At 38.3% G+C, this 25775-nt stretch overlaps 1 protein-coding gene across 1 annotated transcript in view; it reads right to left on the reverse strand.

Moving 5' to 3' along the window:
- The window catches only part of LOC110466994, a 44043-nt gene that overhangs the window by 16055 nt on the left and 2213 nt on the right, over positions 1-25775 (reverse strand). Inside the window, exons 2-5 of the mRNA XM_021523878.1 lie at positions 21491-21560; positions 14453-14563; positions 3059-3121; positions 2063-2146 (exon numbers count right to left, since the gene is read on the reverse strand). Of these exons, the coding sequence (XP_021379553.1) occupies positions 2063-2146; positions 3059-3121; positions 14453-14563; positions 21491-21545 (313 nt within the window). The 5' untranslated portion in view covers positions 21546-21560. The remainder of the gene's footprint in view (positions 1-2062; positions 2147-3058; positions 3122-14452; positions 14564-21490; positions 21561-25775) is intronic.

The raw sequence follows: 25775 nt of genomic DNA on the forward strand, positions 1-25775 counted from the left end.
AGCAAGTTGTAACACATCAGTAGATTTAGGTTTATTTAACATGTCTATACGCAAGTTGTAACACATCAGTAGATTTAGTTTTATTTTACGTGTGTATAAGCAAGTTGTAACACATCAGTAGATTTAGGTTTATTCAACATATTTATCAGCAAGTTGTAACACATCAGTAGATTTAGGTTTATTTAACATGTCTATAAGCAAGTTGTAACACATCAGTAGATTTAGGTTTATTTAACATGTCTATATGCAAGTTTTAACACATTGAATTTTTGTAGCTTTATGTTTAAACACATTGCATTTTTGCAGCTTTAGGTTTATTTAACATGTCTATAAGCGGGTTTTACCATTTTAACATATCTATATAGCAAGTTTTAGCATATTGCATTTTCGTAGCTTTAGGTTTACTTCACATGTGTATTAGCAGGTTTTAACACATCAGTTGCTTTAGGGTTACTAAGCTGTTGTATTAGCAGGTTTAACGCATACGTATATTGAGGTTGTATTTAACATGTACATCAATAGGTTTTAGTACATCAGTTGCTCTGAATTTATTGCAACATGTCTATCAGCAGGTTTTAACACAAAATCGTAGCTCTATATTATGCACCGTGTCTATCAGCTGGATTAAACACATAAGTAGCGCTGGGTTTATTATGTCGCCCCTTCGAATGAAGGGAGACATATTGTATTAGTACTGGCTCTTCTTCTGGTTCTTCTAATCGGACTTGTTCGGGCCAGAACTTTTAAACCGTCAAAGATATCTTAATAAAACTTGAGGTATGCCTGCATCACCCACAGAAGGTGTGCAATGCACTGGAACTACGTCTCGTGTTTAATTTTAATACCGAAGTTTGGCCGGAGCATACGTTCCATGTTATTTCGTATACGTTGACCAAATTTACCATATTTATGTATCTTGAGAAAGCGGAATCTCTCGCACTGAAATCCGGTCTGGTGCCCCACTATATACAGAGTTGTGGCCCTTTGTTTATTTTTAATACCAAAGTTTGTCCACGGCATAACTTCTATATTATTTCTTCTACGTTGACAAAACTTGCTATAATTATGTATCTTGGGAAGTAGGAGTGTCACATTCTAAAATCGGGTCTCGTGCCGCACTACATAAAGAGATATGGTCCTTTGTTAATTTTTCTATACCAAAGTTTGTCTGCAGCATAAGTTCCATGTTGTTTCTCCTACATTAACCAAACATGATATATAAATTAATGAGCCAACAGAGGAATCAGATTGTAAGCAGATAAGTGAAAGAGGAACAGACAGATTAACGGTGCCGCATTGATGAGGTTCTGCAGCAATGTCACGTTAAAATTACGTTACCGTTATGAGATTAAGTCATCTTTCTTCATTAGGGTCCTACTAAATCTGTTTAAGGTAGATTTAGACGAATAAGAATACTACAACACAAATAAAAGTGGAAATTATCAGTGTACACTTTATGATTGACATGATATCCTTAGCTTTACAACCAGTCGATATAAGCCTGATTTATTGTCTAATGTATGCCAATCCCTAACAGCCACATTGTACCCGCCCTATGTCAACATTTCAACCAGGAAGTTTATTTAAAGGAACTTATTTAAAGTGGGTGGTAGATCCCAAATAATCCTATCAGAGGTTTACACCAACTGTTAGTGTATGAAATCAGATTTATCACAGGGATAGGATAAATGTGAATTTCCGAATAATATCATATTGTTTCGTATGTTGTGTTTTGTTTTATCTACTAACATATTGTTTTTGAAGTTATTCTAACACTGTGTGTATGATGTTGACCGAGTTTGTAGTTGTTTGTATGATGTTTTCTGTGTGAGTAATATTTATTTGTATGGCATTTACTGTGTGAGTTTGCAATTGTATGTACAATGTATGATGTAAACTGCGTGAGTTTGCAATTGTATGTATGATGTTTACGGTGAGTTTTTAGTTTTTTGCATGTTTTCTGTACGAGTATTTTGTTTTGTTTTGTATGACATTTACTTTGTGAGAGTTTGTGCCTGTTTATATGATGATTATTGTATGTTTGATTCTTTGCGATACTAACATTCCCGAGGAGTAGACTTCAGAGAGGTACCAAGTTTATTTTCACTGACAGAACCAAGACTTCCTTGGCTGCTCGTTGCTTCCTCTGGAAATTTCATAAATAAGCTGGCTTTAACATTATTCACACTTTTATTCCAAGTACAAGTACAACTATCCTCGAAACTTCATCTTCAGAATTAGAAATCAGGTTTGACGTAACGTGTAAACGCGCCTGAGACGGCAGCTCCTGCGAATTCCCCAATATTGTATTGATTAATGTATATGCTAATTGCATTGATTGTATACAATTGTATATCTATGTACTGTAAAGCGCCTTAGAGTGGCTTATGTTAGCTAAGGGCGCTATATCAAATATTATATATTTATTTATTTATTTATTTATGTCACTTTATCTCCAAAACCTGACTTTAAAAACAATTTCGTTTTAGCAAAGGAAACAATAATTATTGAAAATATGCTGACTCCTCTCTGAGGTATTAATTTTGCAACATTATAGGTTTTGAGCATGAAGCTTTTCAAAAACAACATCGTTTTTCGCGTTTTTGTAAATGTTCGCTTTATATTGGTTTAATAATGACTACATATCAATACGCGCATTTGTTTTTGTTTGTCAGAAATTAATAACATTGAAAATTGTGTAAACACGTGTTTGCCTGTCCATTAATTAACCATTACCAGATATAATACTACATTTAAATACATAAATCATAATCAAAAATTAACTTTCCAAATTGATATTTTCGTGGTTGTAGTTTACACATTTTATTCGCAAAGCTTAAATTTTGCTAATTTAACTAAAAATACATTACACAGTCTTTGTGTGAATTTTTTACAATAATTATTGGTGATCACATCTTGCCAATATTTAAAACAAATATTGCCAAATGTACGTGATATACATTTGTGCTTAATACGTAATAGAGAAATGATTTTCATCATTATTTTTCAGATGCAAAGATATAAAGGCAAGCACAAACAAAATCAAAAATATCGTTACCATGTTCAACAGCATCGGGCTTTCGTCGGGTCGGTGTGAGAACCTGCTTTTGGCATTCGTTATCTTTAAATTAAAACAAACTCGTTTGGAAGTTATGCATAATCATGTTCAACATACACTTTTATCAATGTTATGAGAACAAATTGTATATGAGATTAAGTGAAAACAAACTACATTTCGTTTAATAAAAAAAGAAATCTGAGCTCAAAGCAAACTGTAAGACAACATCATGAACTGAAGAGATATCTTACGAAACTTTTCTCGAAAATGCGTTTATATATCGACAAAGTCTGCAAAATGTCGATATCTTTTCAGACTATGTCGACATACGTAACTCGATGGCAAAACTAAACCACAATTAAAGTTCTTTAAATATAGACGTGTTGGAAATTCGATAATGACCGTTAATGTCTTAAAATAGACTGAGGCTTCTCTGTCAAAACTCCAGTATTGCAAGTTGTACAGTAAACAGGCTGACAATAACACCTTATTCAAAGAAAGCGGATGTACAGAAACTGCTTTATCATTGGTCGTTTATGGTTGCGTGTTGATAAGTCCATAGAATATTTAAACTGTATTATCAGCTGTAAATATCATTGTGTGATCACGCTCATAACAAGGTAGGGAGTAGAATATTCCAATTCATAACTAATCTGTACTTATTATGACACGGGTAACGCACGTTAGGATCGAGTACGTGTATTCATCGAATGAAGAGGCAGATCCTAAGAAAACGGCTATAGCCAAGACTGAATATCTAGTCAGAATCGACACTTAAGAGTAATATTAAGTATGAGTACAACATATGATCCATTTTTAAAACAAACAACATGCACCTTATACTATTTTTAAAAAAGCCCACACATTCAAAAAAGAAAAAGAAAAATTTAAAAAAAAAAAGGAAAAAGAAGAAAACAATGTTCTAAAAAATCAACCATTTTGTATAGCCCCCCCCCCCCCTCCCCATTTTCAGATGTTAAATATAATACCCTTTTTGATTTTTGATCCAACAAAAGGTGGAAAATTACACACAAAAAATAATACGACAGGAAAGAAAAACACGGAACCCCTAATCATCAGACTTTTATATATCAATTAGTAATTTTAATTAAAATTAAGGGGTAGGGTTACCATTATAATAAAACATTAAAAACAAACCATTAAAAATAAAAGTTCACGAAATTTCAATCCCTTTATTTAGAGTAAAACATCTATATTTTTTAATTGTAAAAACACTTAAAGATTTCTGTGAACACATATAGAAGATGATGAATGTTGGATTTTTAACAAAAAAACAACAACACATTTATCAATGGAACGAGCATACCGACAATTTTAGTTTTCATGTTTCAATATTTACCTCACGACATCAGGCTTTGTCAGGCTGGGTGTAATATCAGGAAGCCACAGTACACAGAGGAGTTGTGGTTATCTGAGGTACCAACACTACACAGAGGAGTTGTGGTTATCTGAGGTACCAACAGTACACAGATCAGTTGTGGTTATCTGAGGTACCAACAGTACACAGAGGAGTTGTGGTTATCTGAGTTACCAACAGTAGCGACAGAGGAGTTGTGGTTATCTGAGGTACCAACAGTACACAGATCAGTTGTCGTTATCTGAGGTACCAACAGTACACAGAACAGTTGTGGTTATCTGAGGTACCAACAGTTCACAGAGGAGTTGTGGTTATCTGAGTTCCCAACAGTACACAGAGGAGTTGTGGTTGTCGGAGGTATCAACAGTACACAGAGCAGTTGTGGTTATCTGAGGTACCAACAGTAGCCACAGAGGAGTTGTGGTTATCTGAGGTGCCAACAGTACACAGAGGAGTTTTGGTTCTCTGAGGTACCAACAGTACACAGAGGAGTTGTGGTTATCTGAGGTACCAACAGTACACAGATGAGTTGTGGTTGTCGGAGGTATCAACAGTACACAGATCAGTTGTGGTTATCTGAGGTACCAACAGTACACAGATGAGTTGTGGTTATCTGAGGTACCAACACTACACAGAGGAGTTGTGGTTATCTGAGTTGCCAACAGTACACAGAGGAGTTTTGGTTATCTGAGGTACCAACACTACACAGAGGAGCTGTGGTTATCTGAGGTACCAACAGTACACAGAGGAGTTGTGGTTATCTGAGGTACCAACAGTAGCCACAGAGGAGTTGTGGTTATCTGAGGTACCAGCAGTAGCCACAGTTCACTAAGGGTGGGGATAATCTAAGGTAGCAACTGTTATTCGGGAGTAGGGGTAATCTGAGGTAGCTACTGTTCTCTGAGGGTAGTGTTTATCTGAGGTAGCTTCTGTACTCTGAGAGAAGGTATAATCTTAGGTAGCTTCGATTCTGAAGTGTGGGACTAGAGGGTACCTGAGTTAGGGACACTGCATTTAGATAGGTAATATCTGAGGTAGCCACATTTCTCTGAGGGTAGGGGTAATATGAGGTAGCCACAATACACTGAGGGTAGGGGTTATCTGTGGTAGCCACAGTACACTGAGATTAGGGGTTGTCTGAGGTAGCCACAGTACACTTAGGATAGGGTTTATCTGCTGTAGCTTCTGTACTCTTAGGTTAGGGGTTTAATGAGTTAGCTTTAACACCCTGAATGCAGGTGTAACCTGAGGTAGCCACAGTTCACTGAGGATAGGCGTAATCTGATGTAGCCACAATACACTGAGGATAGGGGTTATCTGTGGTAGCCACGGTACGCTTAGACTAGGGGCAATCTGAGGTAGCCACAACACACTGAGGATAGAGGTTATCAGTGGTAGCAACAGTACACTGAGGATAGGGGGTTATCAGTGGTAGCCACAGTACACTGAGGATAGGGGTAATCTGATGTAGCCACAGTACACTAAGGATATTGGTTATCTGTGGTAGCCACAGTTCACTGAGGCTAGAAGTAATCTGATGTAGCCACAGTACACTGCGACTAGGGGTTATCTGTGGTAGCCACAGTTCACTGATGCTAGGAGTAATCTGATGTAGCCACAGTACATTGAGTATAGGGGTAATCTGATTTAGCCACAGTACACTGAGGGTAGGGGTTATCTGATGTGGCCACAGTACACAGAGGGTAGGGATAATCTGATGTACCCACGGTACACAGCGGGTAGGGGTAATATGATGTACCCACGGTACACAGAGGGTAGGGGTAATCTGATGTACCCACGGTACCCAGAGGGAATGGGTAATCTGATGTAGCCACGGTACACAGAGGGTAGGGGTAATCTGATGAAGCTACGCTACACAGAGGGAATGCGTTATCTTATGTAGCTACGGTACACAGAGGGAATGGGTAATCTGATGTAGCTATAGAACAGAGGGAATAGGTAATCTGATGAAGCTACAGTACACAAAGGGAAGGGGTAATCTGAGGTAGCCACAGTTCACTGAAGATAGGGGTGATCTAAGGTAGCCATAGTACACTGATGCTAGGGGTAATCTGAGGTAGCCACAGTACACTGAGGATAGGGGTAATCTGAGGTAGCACCAGTACACTGATGATAGGGGTAATCTGATGTAGTCACAGTACAATAAGGATAGGGGTTATCTGTGGTAGCCACAGTTCACTGATGCTAGGGGTAATCTGATGTAGCCACAGTACACTGAGTATAGGGGTAATCTGATGTAGCCACAGTACACTGAGGGTAGGGGTAATCTGATGTAGCCACAGTACACAGAGGGTAGGGGTAATCTGATGTACCCACGGTACACAGAGGGTAGGGGTAATATGATGTACCCACGGTACACAGAGGGAATAGTCAATCTGATGTAGCTACGGTACACAGAGGGTAGGGGTAATCTGATGTTGCTACGCTACACAGAGGGTAGGGGTGATATGATGTAGCTACGGTGCACAGAGGGAATGGGTAATCTGATGTAGCTACGGTACACAGAGGGAAGGGTAATCTGATGTAGCTACGGTACACAAAGGGAAGGGGTAATCTGAGGTAGCTACTGTGCTCTGAGGGTAGGAGTAATCGAAGGTATCCACGGTACAAAGAGAATATGGGTGATCTGACGTAGCTACTGTACTCTGAGGCTAAGGGTTAAAGGAGATTACCTCTGTACGCTGAGGGTAGGGATAGTTTGAGGTAGCAAAAGTGCACGTAAGGTGGGGATAATCTGAGGTAACTACTGTACCCCGAGAGTAGGGGTAATTTGAGGTAGCTACTTTACTCTTGGGGTAGGGATAATCTGAGGTAGCCACAGTGCACTAAGGGTGGGGATAATCTAAGGTAGGTACTGTACTCCGGGAGTAGGGGTTATCTGAGGTAGCTACTGTAATCTGAGGGTAGTGGTTATCTTAGGTAGCTTCTGAAGTGTGAGATTAGAGGGTACCTGAGTTAGCGACACTGCATTGAGATAGGTGATATCTGAGGTAGCCACATTACTCTGAGGGTAGAGGTAATATGAGGTAGCCACAGTACACTGAGGGTAGGGGTTATCTGTGGTAGCCACAGTACACTGAGACAAGGGGTTATCTGAGGTAGCCACAGTACACTTAGGATAGGGTTTATCTGCTGTAGCTTCTATACTCTTAGGGTAGGGGTAATCGAAGTTAACCTCAACATCATGAATGCAGGTGTAATCTGAGGTAGTCACAGTTAACTGAGGCTAGGGTTAATCTGATGTAGCCACAATACACTGATGATAGGGGTTATCTGTGGTAGCCACAGTTCACTGAAGCTAGGGGTAATCTGAGGTAGCCACAGTACACTGAGGATAGGGGTTATCTGTGGTAGCCACAGTTCACTGAGGCTAGGGGTAATCTGATGTAGCCACAATACACTGAGGATAGGGGTAATCTGATGTAGCCACAATACACCGAGGATAGGGGTAATCTGAGGTAGCCACAATACACTGCGGCTAGGGTAATCTGATGTAGCCACAGTACACTGTGTATAGGGGTAATCTGATGTAGCCACAGGACACTGAGGGTAAGGGTAATCTGATGTACCCACGGTACACAGAGGGTAGGGGTAATCTGATGTACCCACGGTACACAGAGGGTAGGGGTAATCTGATGTACCCACGGTACACAGAGGGAAGGGGTAATCTGATGTACCCACGGTACACAGAGGGAATGGATAATCTGATGTAGCTACGGTACACAGAGGGAATGGGTAATCGGATGTAGCTACGGTACACAGAGGGAATGGGTAATCTGATGTAGCTACGGTACACAGAGGGAAGGGGTAATCTGAGGTAGCTGCTGTGCTCTGAGGGTAGGGGTAATCTGATGTACCCACAGTACACAGAGGGAAGGGGTAATCTGATGTACCCACAGTACACAGAGGGTAGGGGTAATCTAATGTACCCACGGTACACAGAGGGAAGGGGTAATCTGATGTACCCACGGTACACAGAGGGAATGGATAATCTGATGTAGCTACGGTACACAGAGGGAAGGGGTAATCTGATGTAGCCACGGTACACAGAGGGAATGGGTAATTTGATGTAGCTACGGTACACAGAGGGAAGGGGTTATCTGAGGTAACCACAGTGTACTGAGGGTAGCGGAAATCTGAGGTAGCTACTGTGCTCTGAGGGTAGGAGTAATCTGAGGTATCCACGGTACAAAGAGAATATGGGTGATCTGACGTAGCTACTGTACTCTGAGGCTAAGGGTTAAAGGAGGTTTCCTCTGTACGCTGAGGGTAGGGATAGTTTGAGGTAGCAAAAGTGCACGTAAGGTGGGGATAATCTGAGGGAGCTACTGTACTCCGAGAGTAGGGGTAATTTGAGGTAGCTTCTGTACTCTGAGGGTAGTGGTTATCTTAGCTAGCTTCTGAAGTGTGAGATTAGAGGGTACCTGAGTTAGCGACACTGCATTTAGATAGGTAATATCTGAGGTACCAACATTACTCTGAGGGTAGGGGTAATATGAGGTAGCCACAATACACTGAGGGTAGGGGTTATCTGTGGTAGCCACAGTACACTGAGACTAGGGGATAGCTGAGGTAGCCACAGTGCACTTAGGGTTTATCTGCTGTAGCTTCTGTACTCTTAGGGTAGGGGTAATCGAAGTTTACCTCAACACCCTGAATGCAGGTGTAATCTGAGGTAGCAACAGTTCACTGAGGCTAGGGGTAATCTGATGTAGCCACAATACACTGAGGATAGGGGTTATCTGTGGTAGCCACAGTACACTGAGACTAGGAGTAATCTGAGGTAGCCACAAAAGACTGATGATAGGGGTTATCAGTGGTAGCCACAGTACACTGAGGCTAGGGGTTATCTCAGGTAGCCACAGTACACTTAGGATAGGGTTTATCTGCTGTAGCTTCTGTACCCCGAGAGTAGGGGTAATTTAAGGTAGCTACTTTACTCTTGGAGTAGGGATAATCTGAGGTAGCCACAGTACACTAAGGGTGGGGATAATCTAAGGTAGGTACTGTACTCCGGGAGTAGGGGTTATCTGAGGTAGCTACTGTAATCTGAGGGTAGTGGTTATCTTAGGTAGCTTCTGAAGTGTGAGATTAGAGGGTACCTGAGTTAGCGACACTGCATTAAGATAGGTGATATCTGAGGTAGCCACATTACTCTGAGGGTAGAGGTAATATGAGGTAGCCACAATACACTGAGGGTAGGGGCTATCTGTGGTAGCCACAGTACACTGAGACAAGGGGTTATCTGAGGTAGCCACAGTGCACTTAGGATAGGGTTTATCTGCTATAGCTTCTATACTCCTAGGTTAGGGGTAATCGAAGTTAACCTCAACATCCTGAATGCAGGTGTAATCTGAGGTAGCCACAGTTAACTGAGGCTAGGGTTAATCTGATGTAGCCACAATACACTGATGATAGGGGTTATCTGTGGTAGCCACAGTTCACTGAAGCTAGGGGTAATCTGAGGTAGCCACAGTACACTGAGGATAGGGGTTATCTGTGGTAGCCACAGTTCACTGAGGCTAGGGGTAATCTGATGTAGCCACAATACACCGAGGATAGGGGTAATCTGAGGTAGCCACAATACACTGAGGCTAGGGTAATCTGATGTAGCCACAGTACACTGTGTATATGGGTAATCTGATGTAGCCACAGGACACTGAGGGTAAGGGTAATCTGATGTACCCACGGTACACAGAGGGTAGGGGTAATCTGATGTACCCACGGTACACAGAGGGTAGGGGTAATCTGATGTACCCACGGTACACAGAGGGAATGGATAATCTGATGTAGCTACGGTACACAGAGGGAAGGGGTAATCTGATGTAGCCACGGTACACAGAGGGAATGGGTAATTTGATGTAGCTACGGTACACAGAGGGAAGGGGTTATCTGAGGTAACCACAGTGTACTGAGGGTAGCGGAAATCTGAGGTAGCTACTGTGCTCTGAGGGTAGGAGTAATCTGAGGTATCCACGGTACAAAGAGAATATGGGTGATCTGACGTAGCTACTGTACTCTGAGGCTAAGGGTTAAAGGAGGTTTCCTCTGTACGCTGAGGGTAGGGATAGTTTGAGGTAGCAAAAGTGCACGTAAGGTGGGGATAATCTGAGGGAGCTACTGTACTCCGAGAGTAGGGGTAATTTGAGGTAGCTTCTGTACTCTGAGGGTAGTGGTTATCTTAGGTAGCTTCTGAAGTGTGAGATTAGAGGGTACCTGAGTTAGCGACACTGCATTTAGATAGGTAATATCTGAGGTACCAACATTACTCTGAGGGTAGGGGTAATATGAGGTAGCCACAATACACTGAGGGTAGGGGTTATCTGTGGTAGCCACAGTACACTGAGACTAGGGGTTAGCTGAGGTAGCCACAGTGCACTTAGGGTTTATCTGCTGTAGCTTCTGTACTCTTAGGGTAGGAGTAATCGAAGTTTACCTCAACACCCTGAATGCAGGTGTAATCTGAGGTAGCAACAGTTCACTGAGGCTAGGGGTAATCTGATGTAGCCACAATACACTGAGGGTAGGGGTTATCTGTGGTAGCCACAGTACACTGAGACTAGGAGTAATCTGAGGTAGCCACAATAGACTGATGATAGGGGTTATCAGTGGTAGCCACAGTACACTGAGGCTAGGGGTTATCTGAGGTAGCCACAGTACACTTAGGATAGGGTTTATCTGCTGTAGCTTCTGTACTCCTAGGGTAGGGGTAATTTGAGGTAGCCTCAACACCATGAAGGCAGGTGTAATCTCAGGTAGCCACAGTTCACTGAGGATAGGGGTAATCTGATGTAGCCACAGTACACTGAGGATAGAGGTGATCTGATGTAGCCACAGTACACTGAGGCTAGGGGTAATCTGAGGTAGCCACAGTACACCGAGGATAGGGGTAATCTGATGTAGCTACGGTACACAGAGGGAATGGGTAATCGGATGTAGCTACGGTACACAGAGGGAATGGGTAATCTGATGTAGCTACGGTACACAGATGATACGGTTAATCTGATCTAGCCACAGTACACTGATGATATGGTTAATCTGAGGTAGCCACAGTTCACTGATGATAGGGGTAATCTGATGTAGCCAGAGTACACTGAGGGTAGGGGTTATCTGATGTAGCCACAGTACACTGCGAATAGGGGCAATCTGAGTTAGCCACAGTACACTGAGGATAGAGGCAATCTGGGGTAGCCACAGTACACTGAGGATAGAGGCAATCTGAGGTAGCCACAGTACACTGAGGATAGGGGTAATCTGAGGTAGCCACAGTACACTGAGGATTGGGGTAATCTGAGGTAGCCACAGTACACTGAGGTTAGGGGTAATCTAAGGTAGCCACAGTACACCGAGGATAGGGGCAATCTGAGGTAGCCACAGTACACTGAGGTTAGGGGTAATCTAAGGTAGCTACAGTACACCGAGGATAGGGGTAATCTGATGTAGCCACAGTACACTGAGGTTAGGGGTAATCTAAGGTAGCCACAGTACACCGAGGATAGGTGTTATCAGTGGTAGCCACAGTACACTGAGGCTAGGGGTAATCTGATGTAGCCACATTACACTGAGGCTAGGGTAATCGGAGGTAGCCACAGTTCACTGAGGATAGGTGTAATCTGATGCAGCCACAATACACTGAGGTTAGAAATAATCTGAGGTAGCCACAGTACACTTAGAGTAGAGTAATCTGATATAGCTACAGTACAATGAGTGTTGGCGTAATTTGAGATAATCAGAGGACACTGAGTGCACCTATCGTAACCTGACATAAAGGTCAAGGATTGTTCCTTATTCCATTTGTACTCGGATACCCAAGGATTGCGGATATAGAAGAAACGCTGTATCAGTGGCCATTCATAAAAAGGTGACCTATCACAAGGTGCATGCATCTGTCACGAGATGTCTAGTCTGATAACTGTTTGTTCTCTAGTGAAGCATTGGTACATATTGACACTGTTTAGACAACACACATAATTCCTTAACTGAATGGTAATTTTCTTTAATTTTTCTTTTTATGGTATAATGCACGGGTATATAGGATAGGCAACATCTGATAGTTGATCAAGATATGAGGTTCCAATCTTTTAGAATTATTCGTATTAACCATCTACAAGGCTAAACGAGTAACTCCCGCTAATGTCCGACAATTATTATTGTATTGGAAAGATGGAAAACGTTGTAGTAATTTTTTTCTGTATGAAGAATTATTTTTCATAATAACCGAAAACATATCATATGCCATGCTATTTGTGTGGTAAAAATCCATTTAGTGTTACACATCAATTAATCACTCTATTTACTGTACTCTATACTTAGACAAGCAACTATTCCGTATGTAACAAAAAAAGTCCCCTTCACGTATACTGTAAAAATCTTGTTGTGATACCATTGTATACGGCTTATAACCTCATAACTATCGCTAACCTCTCATAACTATCGTTAACCTCTCTTAACTATCGCTAACCTCTCATAACTATCACTAACATCTCATAACTATCGGTAACCTCTCATAACTATCGCTAGCCTATCATAATTATTGGTTACCTCTCATAACTATCGCTAACCTCTTATAACTATCACTAACATCTCATACATATCACTAACCTCTCATAACTATCGGTAACCTCTCATAACTATCGGTAACCTCTCATAACTATCGCTAGCCTATCAAAATTATTGGTATCCTCTCATAACTATCGGTACCCTCTCATAACTATCATTAACCTATCATAACTATCGCTAATCTCTCATAACTATCGCTAACCTCTCATAACTATCGTTAACATCTCATATATATCGCTAACCTCTCATAACTATCACTAACATCTCATATCTATCGCTAGCCTCTCATAACTATCACTAACCTCTCATAACTAACATTTACCTCTCATAACTATTGGTAACCTCTCATAACTAACATTTACCTCTCATAACTATTGTTAACCTCTCATACCTATCACTAACCTCTCATAACTATCGGTAACCTCCCATAACTATCGCTAGCAGGTCATAATTATCGCTAACCTTCCATAACTATCATTAACCTCTCATTACTATCACTAACCTCTTTTAACTATCTGTACGTTTAACAACTCTCAAAAACCTCTCAACACTATCGCTAACCTCACTTAGTGCCACCAACCTGACACATCTAACGTTAATAGCCTGATCACCTTACCTTTGAGCACCTCTACCGACTCTAACCTTATAGTTTGAAAGCACGATAAGTTGCATTAGCTAAGGGTGGATATTGTTATGCAGATGTTTTACTGCAGTTTCTCTCGTTCATACAGAATACCTACATGATAATTTAGTAAAAGTGATCCAGATGTTTAAACAGAAACATTTGCTAAATCTGCGTGTGCTCACGATATTAGGTATGTAGGGTCATAGACACTATGGAGTAAACAGAGTGCCTGTCAGAAGTGAAACGTCACACACTGTTAATACAGGAGCTGTGTTCTGAGTGCCAGTGGCTACCTGTGTTACATCGGCGGGTGCGTTTCTGACACGCCTAAGTTATACATGGAGATAACAGCTATGAGTTCAAAAACTTACATTTAGTTATGATGTGGTGTGCTCTGAAATATATACAGGTGTTGTCTGTCTGTGATTATAATTGTATAGCGTGTTTATGCCTTTGAAGTGGTTAGTTAGAACAATTGTTAATGAAAGTATCGTGTATTGCCTTATTTATTATGTTTGTTGAATGTTTCATGTTTGTTCATACATTCTTAAATGTATCTGGATTACCTATCATCATTTACAATAGGTACAAGAACGTATTTATTGTGCATACTTGCCGTTATACGTGTTAACGTAAACCTGTGATAACTTGTTGATTCAGTCGATGATATATTTTCGCGTTAAAAATCTTATGTTATCACGAAACATGTCGTCTTCCACATTAGGTCCCTCAATATTGAATTCGCCTTCTTGTTCAGGAGAGGCATCAAAACTTTGAGAAGCATGCCCGTATTGTAGAATTAGTACAGTACCTGTTTTCCCGGCATCCTTAAGTTCTATCGATAAACTTTCCTCATGTCCGTGTTCTACAGGTTCCCGCCTCACACCTACTAACGTTGGTTCACTTTGCCTATCACGGGAAACTAAAAAAAAGCATATATATTAATCAAGTATAAATCAATGCTAGGCATGTGTAAAACAAATTCTTAACAAAAAAAATGCTCATAACTTGTGAGAAACGATGACATAGTGACTAAAGATTGGAAGGAGATGAGATCGTATAAAAATAATCTCTAGAAATACGAAGGAACGAAGTACCTGTTTGGGAATTATGCGTTTGTAGATGCAGAGAGCCAAACAAAGCAAGCCTTTTCCACACCGCACCATAAGGCTACGTCGTCGGGGACTTATCAGTAATACCGAATGAAACCTCCATGTCTGAAGCGTCCTGAAACCGCCTAGTAAAAGGCGCCACACCTTTTATAACGTTACACATTTACAACAACTGGCTATAACTGATACGTTATACTTAAAATAATATTTCATGAAAACTCTGACAAAATAGGTTCCAGCCACAAGGCTTCATCCGACCTGCTTAAATCAATGGTCCAACAGCAAAGTCAACAACTTTGCTACTAATATAATCACTATAAATACGAACACATGCAGAAAAGGAAGCACTTATTTGAAAACAACAACGTTTTGTGATGCAGAAAGCCAAACAAACCTTAAATTGTTCGAACTTTATTTTTGTTTAACTTAAGATTAATTATTTTGTCTAAAGAACGTTTTATTTTTTAACCAAAACAATGCTCTTTTAAGTCCGACATGTCCCTTTGTCGAGCTTTGACCGAGTGAACGATTTGTGTTGTTTACCTGTACAACGATGTGTCGGTCTTGAAACGGTACTTCATTTAATGCCTAAAATAGTCTATATAATAGAAATCTGTCATGTGTATAAATGTATATTGAGCTGTGAAAAAAGTGCATTCACGACGTTATGAAAGGCAATGACTCATAGCCATTACAACGTTACTTGCAGCCAACTTACTTCCAGTGAATAATCTCATTATCCCTTTCATCGCTGTATACCACAATGGACTCATCCATATCAATGCATGGCAGAGTCTAATAAAGCTACATGGGGTGAAAGGGTTAACGAGATCTCGTTATATACAATCATCATGTTTTGATACTGAAAATCATTAAAGAAATAACGTTGAAGTTTTTCATGGGCATTTAATACAAAAGTGTTGTATCGTTGTAAATGTGTGGTATTAAACTACGTTGATAAAATATTCTTATATGGAGATTTTTTTCGAACATTAATGTATAATACAGACTCATCTTGTGACGCATGCGTTTACACGGCACCACCATAGGTATTATATAGATATTTAAATGTTCAAATCATTTTCACTATATAAAGCAACCAAACCGAAGCCGTTATTAAAGCGCTATGAACGCAAGAAGTGTCAAGAGCATTGAATATGTCGTTTAATCGATAAGGAAGCATTCTAAAAATGTGTACATTTGTGGTAAGGTTCTCTTTTTATATAATAAATGTTTCTTATTCCTCACCTTACATTGATTAACAGTATAGACTGTGTTGTGAAGGAGTCAGAGTTTGACATGAAACGATTGTTATATAAATCTGTAACGGTCTATGTTATATAATATCAACATGAACAAACATATTATTATAAAAGTTAGATATTGGGCTGCCACATACTCATATATGTATAGAATTTTATATGAACGTGTTCCTCACATTCCACACCCATTTACATATCGTATTTTCAAACTATGAGTTCTATATCAAGTTTAAAACATATATCATTTATATTCCCTTTTAACCACAAGGCTTAAAACCTTTTTGTATAAACAATATTAATCACAATTAAAAGATAATTGAGCATAATGTTAGTTATTGGAATAGCTTATTACGCATATGCAGCTAAATGATCAGAATATGTTACATTTGTATTGAAGGAGTGTCTTCCTTGTATTTCACGGTGTTACTCCGTAGCACATATCGAAGTTGTAGAGCATGTAACACGTTTTATTTAAGTCTCGGGTATTATAGAGATGGAAGTAATACACCAGCAAGCACCAGGGCACGAACAATACGGCATGTTAAACCGTCAAAGCCTAGATAATACCTCGTCATGAGCATGAATTGTAGAATAACAAAGAATATAACCATCTATTATCACCTATTTTAATGAATATTTAGAAATGTCACTTTTCCCCACTATGCATATTAAAAAACCCGTATTCGAATTTGACCCCCACAATAGGCTTTGTACAAGCCTAACGTCCATGGTTTGGGTTCTATTAACATCTATTAATAGCTTGCTTGAAATATTGATGCATTGAATGGCAATGTCTTTCATACTAATAAAGAACTTCTATCTTGTTTCTTAACTTTTACAAATGTATTGTATTTTAGATCGGTTATATTTTATATGATTGTCGTTATTTTTTCTGTAATCACATCATTAGTCGTGTATAGCAACTGCTTGGGTGTTTAACTATAAGTAAACATCTTGGTTATGCTCTGTAAAGTGCTTTGTGGTTTTGTCGTCACTGCCCGAGTTTCCGATATGAGGATGGGACATTACTTAGATTCAACTTAGATTTATATAACGGGTGTCATCAATGAAGCAGAGGATGCTTACCCTTCCGGAACACACCGTCTTATTTCCCCATACTTTTTTAGGGTCTCCATGTAAATCTTCCCTTTGTTCATAGTTTGCCCCAGTTGTATCGGTTTTGAGTCTGAATTATGGTTTTGTTGATACTTCGGCATTTTCTTTTTTTTGCATTTTCTATACATATTAATGTACTTGAATATTGTACGCCTTGGGTTTCCTGGATAGTTGTTTTCGGCTTCTTTTATGTGATGAAAAACTGTTTTATTAGTTGAGAAACACGTCTCATTGTGGCTGTGTAACGGTGGAATCAACTATTTACGTCGGGAAGAATTTGCTGGGATGCATTGTTCACATAACATATTACCGTTTAAGAAAAATAAATTAACCGAAAATATATCTTAATGGAAACGATGGTTAAAGGGAATTCCAATAAAATAACATGAAATACGACGCTTCCGCGATTAGTACGCTTTCAATATTTGTAAAGAAATGTTTAAAAAATTAGTTTGTGTATTTTTACCTCATGTGTATAACAGGATATATAATAACAAATAGTTTTGTAGTCAGTGAATATTTAACACAGATATTCAACACTACATTTTACAAGTGAAATAGACACTTTCATCGAGGGCTACCACGAAATACACAGTTTTTATACACTTATTGTAAAACCCTGTTTAGAAATCCGGACAATTTTCCACGACGCTGGATTTAGATTTTATAAACGACCGAGCGGGTTAATTCATGTAACGCATTATATTACCTGTTGTTTGTTTGTATGATATTGTTGTACAGGTAAGGAGGTAAAATAAAGATTTTTACTACAGTGCTGTACCAGGGAAGTACCAAGTGACTCATTTACCCATGATGTGCACACACAATTGGAATGCCACCTCAACGATCATAACGGTCAAGGACTATTCGCTAAGAGAGAGGTACACTGTCAATGCAGCCGCTAACACAGCATTAGTAGGGTTAGATAGTGCATGTTCAAAACTAATTCAGGCTAAGCTAGAGTATCAATCTTCACTAGAATGTCCATGTTAGGAAACACTAATTTAAAAAGACAGTAAGTCGATGCAGCAAACACATAAAACATACCGCACCGTATGCACTCGATATTAAAATGCAAACAAATGTTTTAAACACTATTCGTATTTTGGAGAGAAAACACTGCATGCTTTCTGATATATGACGACCTTGGAGGACTAACATTTGATATCCAAAGATAAATAAAAATATTTAATTTGTTGGACGGAAATTGGGATATGGTGATAATTGTGTGTTTTTAAAGATTTGAGTAGGAATATATATGACAATAGTAAATTGAGCGTACTTATGGAAATTATCAAAGGTAGTATAGACAAAAATATGGTGTTTCTCAACTCGATTGTAATGAAAATGCAAGGTCATTGCCAACATATTAATTGTACAAATACTTGTGTAAAAACGGCCTACTGAAAGGAAAATAGAGGCAGAAATTGGTTCTCATAAAACAAGCTAAATAATGAAGTAGGCCAATATAATGACGATGTGATAAACGAACTAACATATATTGTACTAGTAGGGATATCTAGTAGGAATACCACTTTATATTAAAATATATAAATAATTTAATCATGTATAGGTGAGAAGCTGATATGTGAACAAGAAAAAGAAAAACAACAAAAATGAGGATTGTTGAAGTAAACTTGTATGGTTGTCATCAGGATCTCTCGGGGGAAAATGCAATATTTTAATGTGATATGAAGGTCGATGTTTGTGATTATGGTTATTAAAGTAGCTGATAATTTTGTTGTCACTTCCCGATTTTTCTCAATGTGAGGACGTGACGTTACTACGATTTGACCTAGATTTACATGGCGGGTGTGGTCGGTGAATCAGCAGACGCCAGCATGATCTCATTTGGATTCTTTGAGTGATATGAAGGTCGTTATTTTTATTATGATCATTAATGTACCTAATCGTTTGTTGTCACGTCTCCGGTTTCCTATAACTACTTTGGTTTGACCTAGGTTTACATGGCGGGTGTGGTCGGTGAATCAGCAGACACTTACACTTCCGGATCACCTGGTCTTATTCTCCTTTCACTTTTTTAGTGTTTCGAAGTAAAGCTTGACTTTATTTATATTTTGCCCTCGTTTATGAAGATGTATTTCCCCTTCTGAAACATTGCCTCTTTCATTCCATGTTATTTTTACCATGCAAAGTGTCAGTATCTTATGATGTACTACTATAATTTTACTGTAACTTGTTCAAGAAAAGATAAAATACCAATCATAAAGAAATAACTTTAGCATACGGCATAACCGTCAGATGAAAAATGCAGTCTCCGATATTTAGGTATAAACAGAACGTTAAAGCATGGTCCCATTACACTGATCATATAACATTTCATTACCAAAAAAACATACGTTTCTTGCATGCCAGGTGTCTGATGTATCATTTGAGATATCGAAACATACTGCGTGGGATTGTGACATTATAATAAAAACTCAACTATACCATGGGGGCTGTAAGTGATGTCTCCTGAATGAACTTATGCGTCAGGTTTCCGGTAATTTTATCGACACGGTCCACGTAGATATACTTACTTCTTATATGGTTTAAATTTCATAAAGTTGTATACTTAAGATAATATTATCTGATTAAAATATCACATATGCACACATAAATATAAATAATTTTGTGAATTATTTATTCACCCTTTCCTGATAAATATCATTTGAGATTAGTATCCATGTGGAATATCATCTCAAAACTATAAGTATGATAAAAAAATATAGCACTATAAATACAGGAATGAGATTGGTTTGGTTTAAAAAAAATAACGTCCTTTGAAAAGCTAAGGTCATTTAAAGACGTGCCTCCATGTGTTTAGTGTATGCGTGCTTGCGTGTGTGTATGCAGGAGACAGGGTATGTTGGTTTACTTTGCCTCCTGATGCCGACTTTATAGTGCTATCTCACTGAAATGCCATGCCGAAGGCACCACGCACAGCATTCCGCTCGGTCACATTAAAATGACAACGGGTGAACCAGTTGTTGCCATTTCCCTTAATGCTGAACGTTAAGCAGGGAAAAACAACTAAAAGTTTTAAGGACTTTGGTAGGTCCCGGCCTGGGGACAGAACCCATTGCCTTCCTCAGCTGGGCGAACCCTCAACATTCAAACCAACATTGAGGTGTTGCCAAGCAAGGCGCTAGGAATAAAAAGGTACTGTAGTTAGAATAGGAACAGGAAAGCGAGGCCTTCCTCGTATTTAAAACCCAGTATCCCCTTGTATCGATCACTGATACCTGTATTTGGTAAGGCTACATAACTTACATATAACAATGTACTGCTTATGAAGTGAACAACATGATTTTCATGTCGAATGGTTATAAAATACAATCCGGGTATATATGTCAATCAGTCCAGATCTAACAGTGTAAACGAATAGATGTTATTCTCAGGAGATGACAATATAGGTCTAAACATGACTTTGAAACGGCATGCCAATCCTACTTTTAGCACGATTGTTTAACGACTACCAACGTTGGGTCATGTTGATTAATTCAACAGAGCAAAAACACCGAAAAATTACACATCATAATATCATTTAGATTGCATGATTGATGATATAGATATAAAGAAATTACTGGAACAGAGAGTGAAGCAGCCAACGCCGTAACAAACACTGGTCTCAGTTAAGTCGTGCAACATCCAGGACATAAACCAATTTTACTCGTAACACTGATTAATTATCCTCCAGAAAGTCTCTGTTGAATACATTATGCATTTAAGTATGGAACGGTGTATGTGAAAATCGGTTCGATTATTCCGAAAGCAGCTGCAGTTTTGTCCGTTCCTTCAGAGATATTTGTAATGTTCATGGGATTATTTCTCAAATCAAATACGTTTATAACAGGTCGATATAATAATGAAATGTTCCCAAAGATTTAGTTTTTTTCTAACAAATTCGACAGTGTTGGACGGTTGGAATTTTCCTGGATCAAATATAAACATCGGTGATATTCCAGTAGATGTTATATTTTACTATTAGATTTGATTGATATTTTCATGTACAGATATCTAGTAAAACATTTTTGTTTGTGGTTAAATTGTGGATTTTAGTCTTTAGCTGATTTGTGTGAACAATTATTTTTCTGATTTGTAACTGTTTTTATTCCAGTAACGCTCCGTTATTCAACTGAAAAATGGACTGTCACTGCTTATTACTGGAAAGGAAAACTGCAGGTAAATATCGTATTCTTTTTTCTATAAAATGCTAGAATCAAGCAATGACGTCACAACTTTACTATGTTCAATGCACTTAATACCGACGGAATGATTGTAAAAGTTTTACTTTGTTTCTATCCTTTGTTGTAAAAAAACTAACTGTCGTATGTCGCTTTAAAGTTTATAACTTACCGTTATCGGGCGAAAAAGATTTCACCTTCACAGACTTGCACACAGTTGACCCCATGCAGCACACGCTAGCCTACAAAGGTCAATACATAGTCCGTGAAAGACAGGTGCAATCACTAATACATATATTTACCTTACCTATCAACTATGACTAGCACAAAACATTTAAACAAGTATACCCTTCGTTTATTGCGTTTGATATTTACACGTACCGACAGATTACTGACACACTGTTGATAATGTAATTTTAATAGATTTTGACAGACAAAATGGAAATTAAATCATGAAAAGCACACAGCAATGATCAAAATGTTATAGTCTTTTTAATTTAATATTTTAAAATGATCCAAATGTGATAGATCTTTACTTTTTATGCTCATTTAGGAAATACGTATTTCTTTTCCAATTTTTGTGGCACAAATATTTTCAGATTGGTTTTAAAAGTCATAAATACATTTATTTCAAGCTATCACGTTATAATAGGATACTGATATATATCTACAAATGTTCTTCGTCAATAAACATCCAGTCAGTCGTGTGGCGGTCATGTTACCAAGCAACAAAGTGACCAACCAATAGTGTCGTCTGCTGGGAAGATGGGGGCATTCCCACTGGTTTCCCAACTATGTAATGGCCTAACCCTACACTCCATAGCAACCGGACTTGTTTCGGAAATTAAATAGCACACTTAAGTTGACGAGACATATTTATCGATTTTAAATGTCTTTGTTCTTACCGTTTCACAAGGGTTGAACTCGACAGTCAATCCATTTCTTAAAATAGTAGTTGTGAAGCACATGGACGTTAAGAGATACAGGTGTATGTCTGTCATTGGTACGATAGAGATACACATTTCACACCATTACTTATTACATGGTTAAGGAGTAGTGAAAGAGTGCTTATAATGATAATGATGACACCAATACGTGAATCGTAACATTCATAGCTGATATGAAAGCCATCAAAATAAGGTAGGATTATTTCGTTGCAATTCGACACATTGGAAAATATAAGTATCGCTTTTTTATTTGTTACATAGGTTGGTCAGGGCGAAACACATCCAGTTATGGATTATGATAACTTCTTTTTACACAACCAATGAAATTTTCTATGTGACGTTTCGATGACTAGTACGATATGTACACTGTCACCTTCATCAGACAAATGACCAATGAAGCGTATGTCTGATGAAGGTGACAGTGTACATATCGTACTAGTCATCGAAACGTCACATAGAAAATTTCATTGGTTGTGTTAAAAGAACTTCTCATAATCCATACTTACCAACCTGAAGAAAATGTTTAGAAACATCCAGTTATGTAGTGTTACGCATTGAAGTCATACCATTTAATTGATTCCTAGTATGGTTATATTTCTTAAGTCAAACAAAATGCAACACGAGACTTTGAAATAATGTATACTTAAAAATATACTTTAATATGTCGTTGCATCATCAATATATGAGCCAGGTTATTATATTTTATAATGGTCATTTGCTTCTGTTAAAAACAATATTATCTTTTTTTGATGTTTCACCATCCAGTTATCTACAATGTGAAAGAACTTCCACCCTGTGACCTACAAACATCAATCTGGTATTCCTACCACCTAGACACCTAAATCTGGTGTACCAACACCAAACCTACAAACATCAATCTGGTATTTCTACCACCTAGTCACATAAATCTGGTGTACCAACACCAAACCTACAAACATCAATCTGGTATTCCTACCATCTAGTCACCTAAATCTGGTGTACCAACACCAAACTTACAAACTTTAATCTGGTATTCCTACCACCTAGTCACCTAAATCTGGTGTGCCAACACCAAACTTACAAACTTTAATCTGGTAGTCCTACCACCTAGTCACCTACAATCTGGTGTACCAACACCAAATCTACAAACATCAATCTGGTATTCCTACCACCTAGTCACCTAAATCTGGTGTACAAACATCAAACCTACAAACTTTAATCTGGTATTTCCACCACCTAGTCACCTAAATCTGGTGTACCAACACCAAACCTACAAACATCAATCTGGTATTCCCACCACCTAGTCACCTAAATCTGGTGTACCAACACCAAACATACAAACATCAATCTGGTATTCCTATCACCTAGTCACCTAAATCTGGTGAACTAACATCAAACCTACAAACTTTAATCTGGTATTCCCACCACCTAGTCACCTAAATCTGGTGTACCAACACCAAACCTACAAACATCAATCTGGTATTCCCACCACCTAGTCACCTAAATCTGGTGTACCAACATCAAACCTACAAACATTTATCTGGTATTCCTAAGTCACCTAACATCTGGCGTACCAACACCAAACCTACAAACAGCAATCTGGTATTCCTACCACCTAGTCACCTAATTCTGGTGTACCAACATCAAACCTACACACATTAGTCTGGTATTCCTACCACCTATTTACCTAAAATCTGGCTTACTAACACCAAACCTACAAACATTAATCTGGTATTCCTACCACCTAGTCACCTAAATCTGGTGTACCAACATCAAACCTACACACATTAGTCTGGTATTCCTACCACGTATTCACCTACATCTGGCGTACCAACATCAAACCTACAAACTTTAATATGGTATTTCTACCACCTAGACACCCAACATTTGGTACACCAACACCAATCTGGTATTCCTACCACCTAGTCACCCAAATCTGGCGTACCAACATCAAACCTACAAACATTAATCTGGTGTTCCTACCACCTAGTCACATAAATCTTGCGTACCAACATCAAACCTACAAACATTAATCTGGTATTCCTACCACCTAGTCACATTAATCTTCCGTACCAACATCTAACTTACAAACATCAATCTTGTATTCCTACCACCTAGTCACATAAATCTTGCGTACCAACATCAAACCTACAAACATTAATCTGGTATTCCTATCACCTAGTCACCTTAAATCCGGTGTACCAACACCAAAACTGAAATTACTACCAACATGGACATATTTGCCACTTTTAAAGTATTTTGGTAATGCACTAACTAGGCAGGCATATGTTTGAGATACACCTACTATTCTTATCAATAGTGTATAAATACAAACTAATCATACTGACGGACTGCCTGGAAACTGCATATCATATGTAAAGTAATATATGATACATGTAAGTATTTATTTGATGGAAATTATTATGGAAATAATTTAGGATATAATGAATATGACAATAATATATAAATATTAGTTAATGGTTTTTTCTTAAGAAGCTAGAAAATATATGATGTTATTTTCTAGCTTCTTAAGAAAAAACCATTAACTAATATGTATATATAATTGTCATATTCGTTATATCATAAAATTATAGATGATTTTATCTAATACACAAGCATGAAGCAAATTTAAGATTACGTAGATACATACACACTTATGGCAGACTCGTATTTAGAAGAACGCCAAATATAATGATGAGGATGTGATACAAGTAATGGAGACCAACAAACGCACAAAAAACAAATCAGAAATTTCCAGCGAGGTATGATCGTCTTGATGTACAATTGTAGAAAAATCGAGAGGTAAATATAACACGGGTAAAATTAACATTAACAAAGCATTCATACAGGTAAACATTCACATGTAACATGTCACAGGTAACATTAAGTTAGATCAATATATCTCCTCGCCATACAATATCGTTTTGATTAATGAAACTACTCCTATCTGTAATATTTCTCCTGATTCTTTATTCAATATTTAATGTATGCTAATAAATGGTCTTTTTGCGATACATAAATATGAACAAAGTTTTCGCGGGATATGTCTTGCCGTGTCAACTTTATATGTCAATGAAGAAAAACAACAACTAATTGCTAATGTTTGACGAAGCTGCCGTCGCTGTCATCAGAAAGACACTACATTCATTAGTTGTACTATATATCGCCCCTTCGTCGAGGTAAGACAAAAATCGGCAGGGTACACAATTTGTATGACAAATGAATGACCTTTTTTTCTCAATTGAGTATGAACAGGTGCCCGGGTATTGTATGTAATGAACATGTTGATATGTATACGTATTGTAGTTTATAAAGTTACACTCCACTAGTTTTTACATACTTCATATTTATATCAACTTGTATGTTTGTAATAATTTGTTTATATTGAAAAGGTACTACAATGGGTGGTCCTTTACAATATTACATAATACTCACATATGTACACAAACGACAGTATATGCAGTGATAGTTACCTAGTCACCTACATCTGGCGTACCAACATCAAACCTACAAACTTTAATATGGTATTTC

Source organism: Mizuhopecten yessoensis, unplaced genomic scaffold, assembly GCF_002113885.1.
Source record: "Mizuhopecten yessoensis strain PY_sf001 unplaced genomic scaffold, ASM211388v2 scaffold213, whole genome shotgun sequence".
Lineage (NCBI taxonomy): Eukaryota > Metazoa > Mollusca > Bivalvia > Pectinida > Pectinidae > Mizuhopecten > Mizuhopecten yessoensis.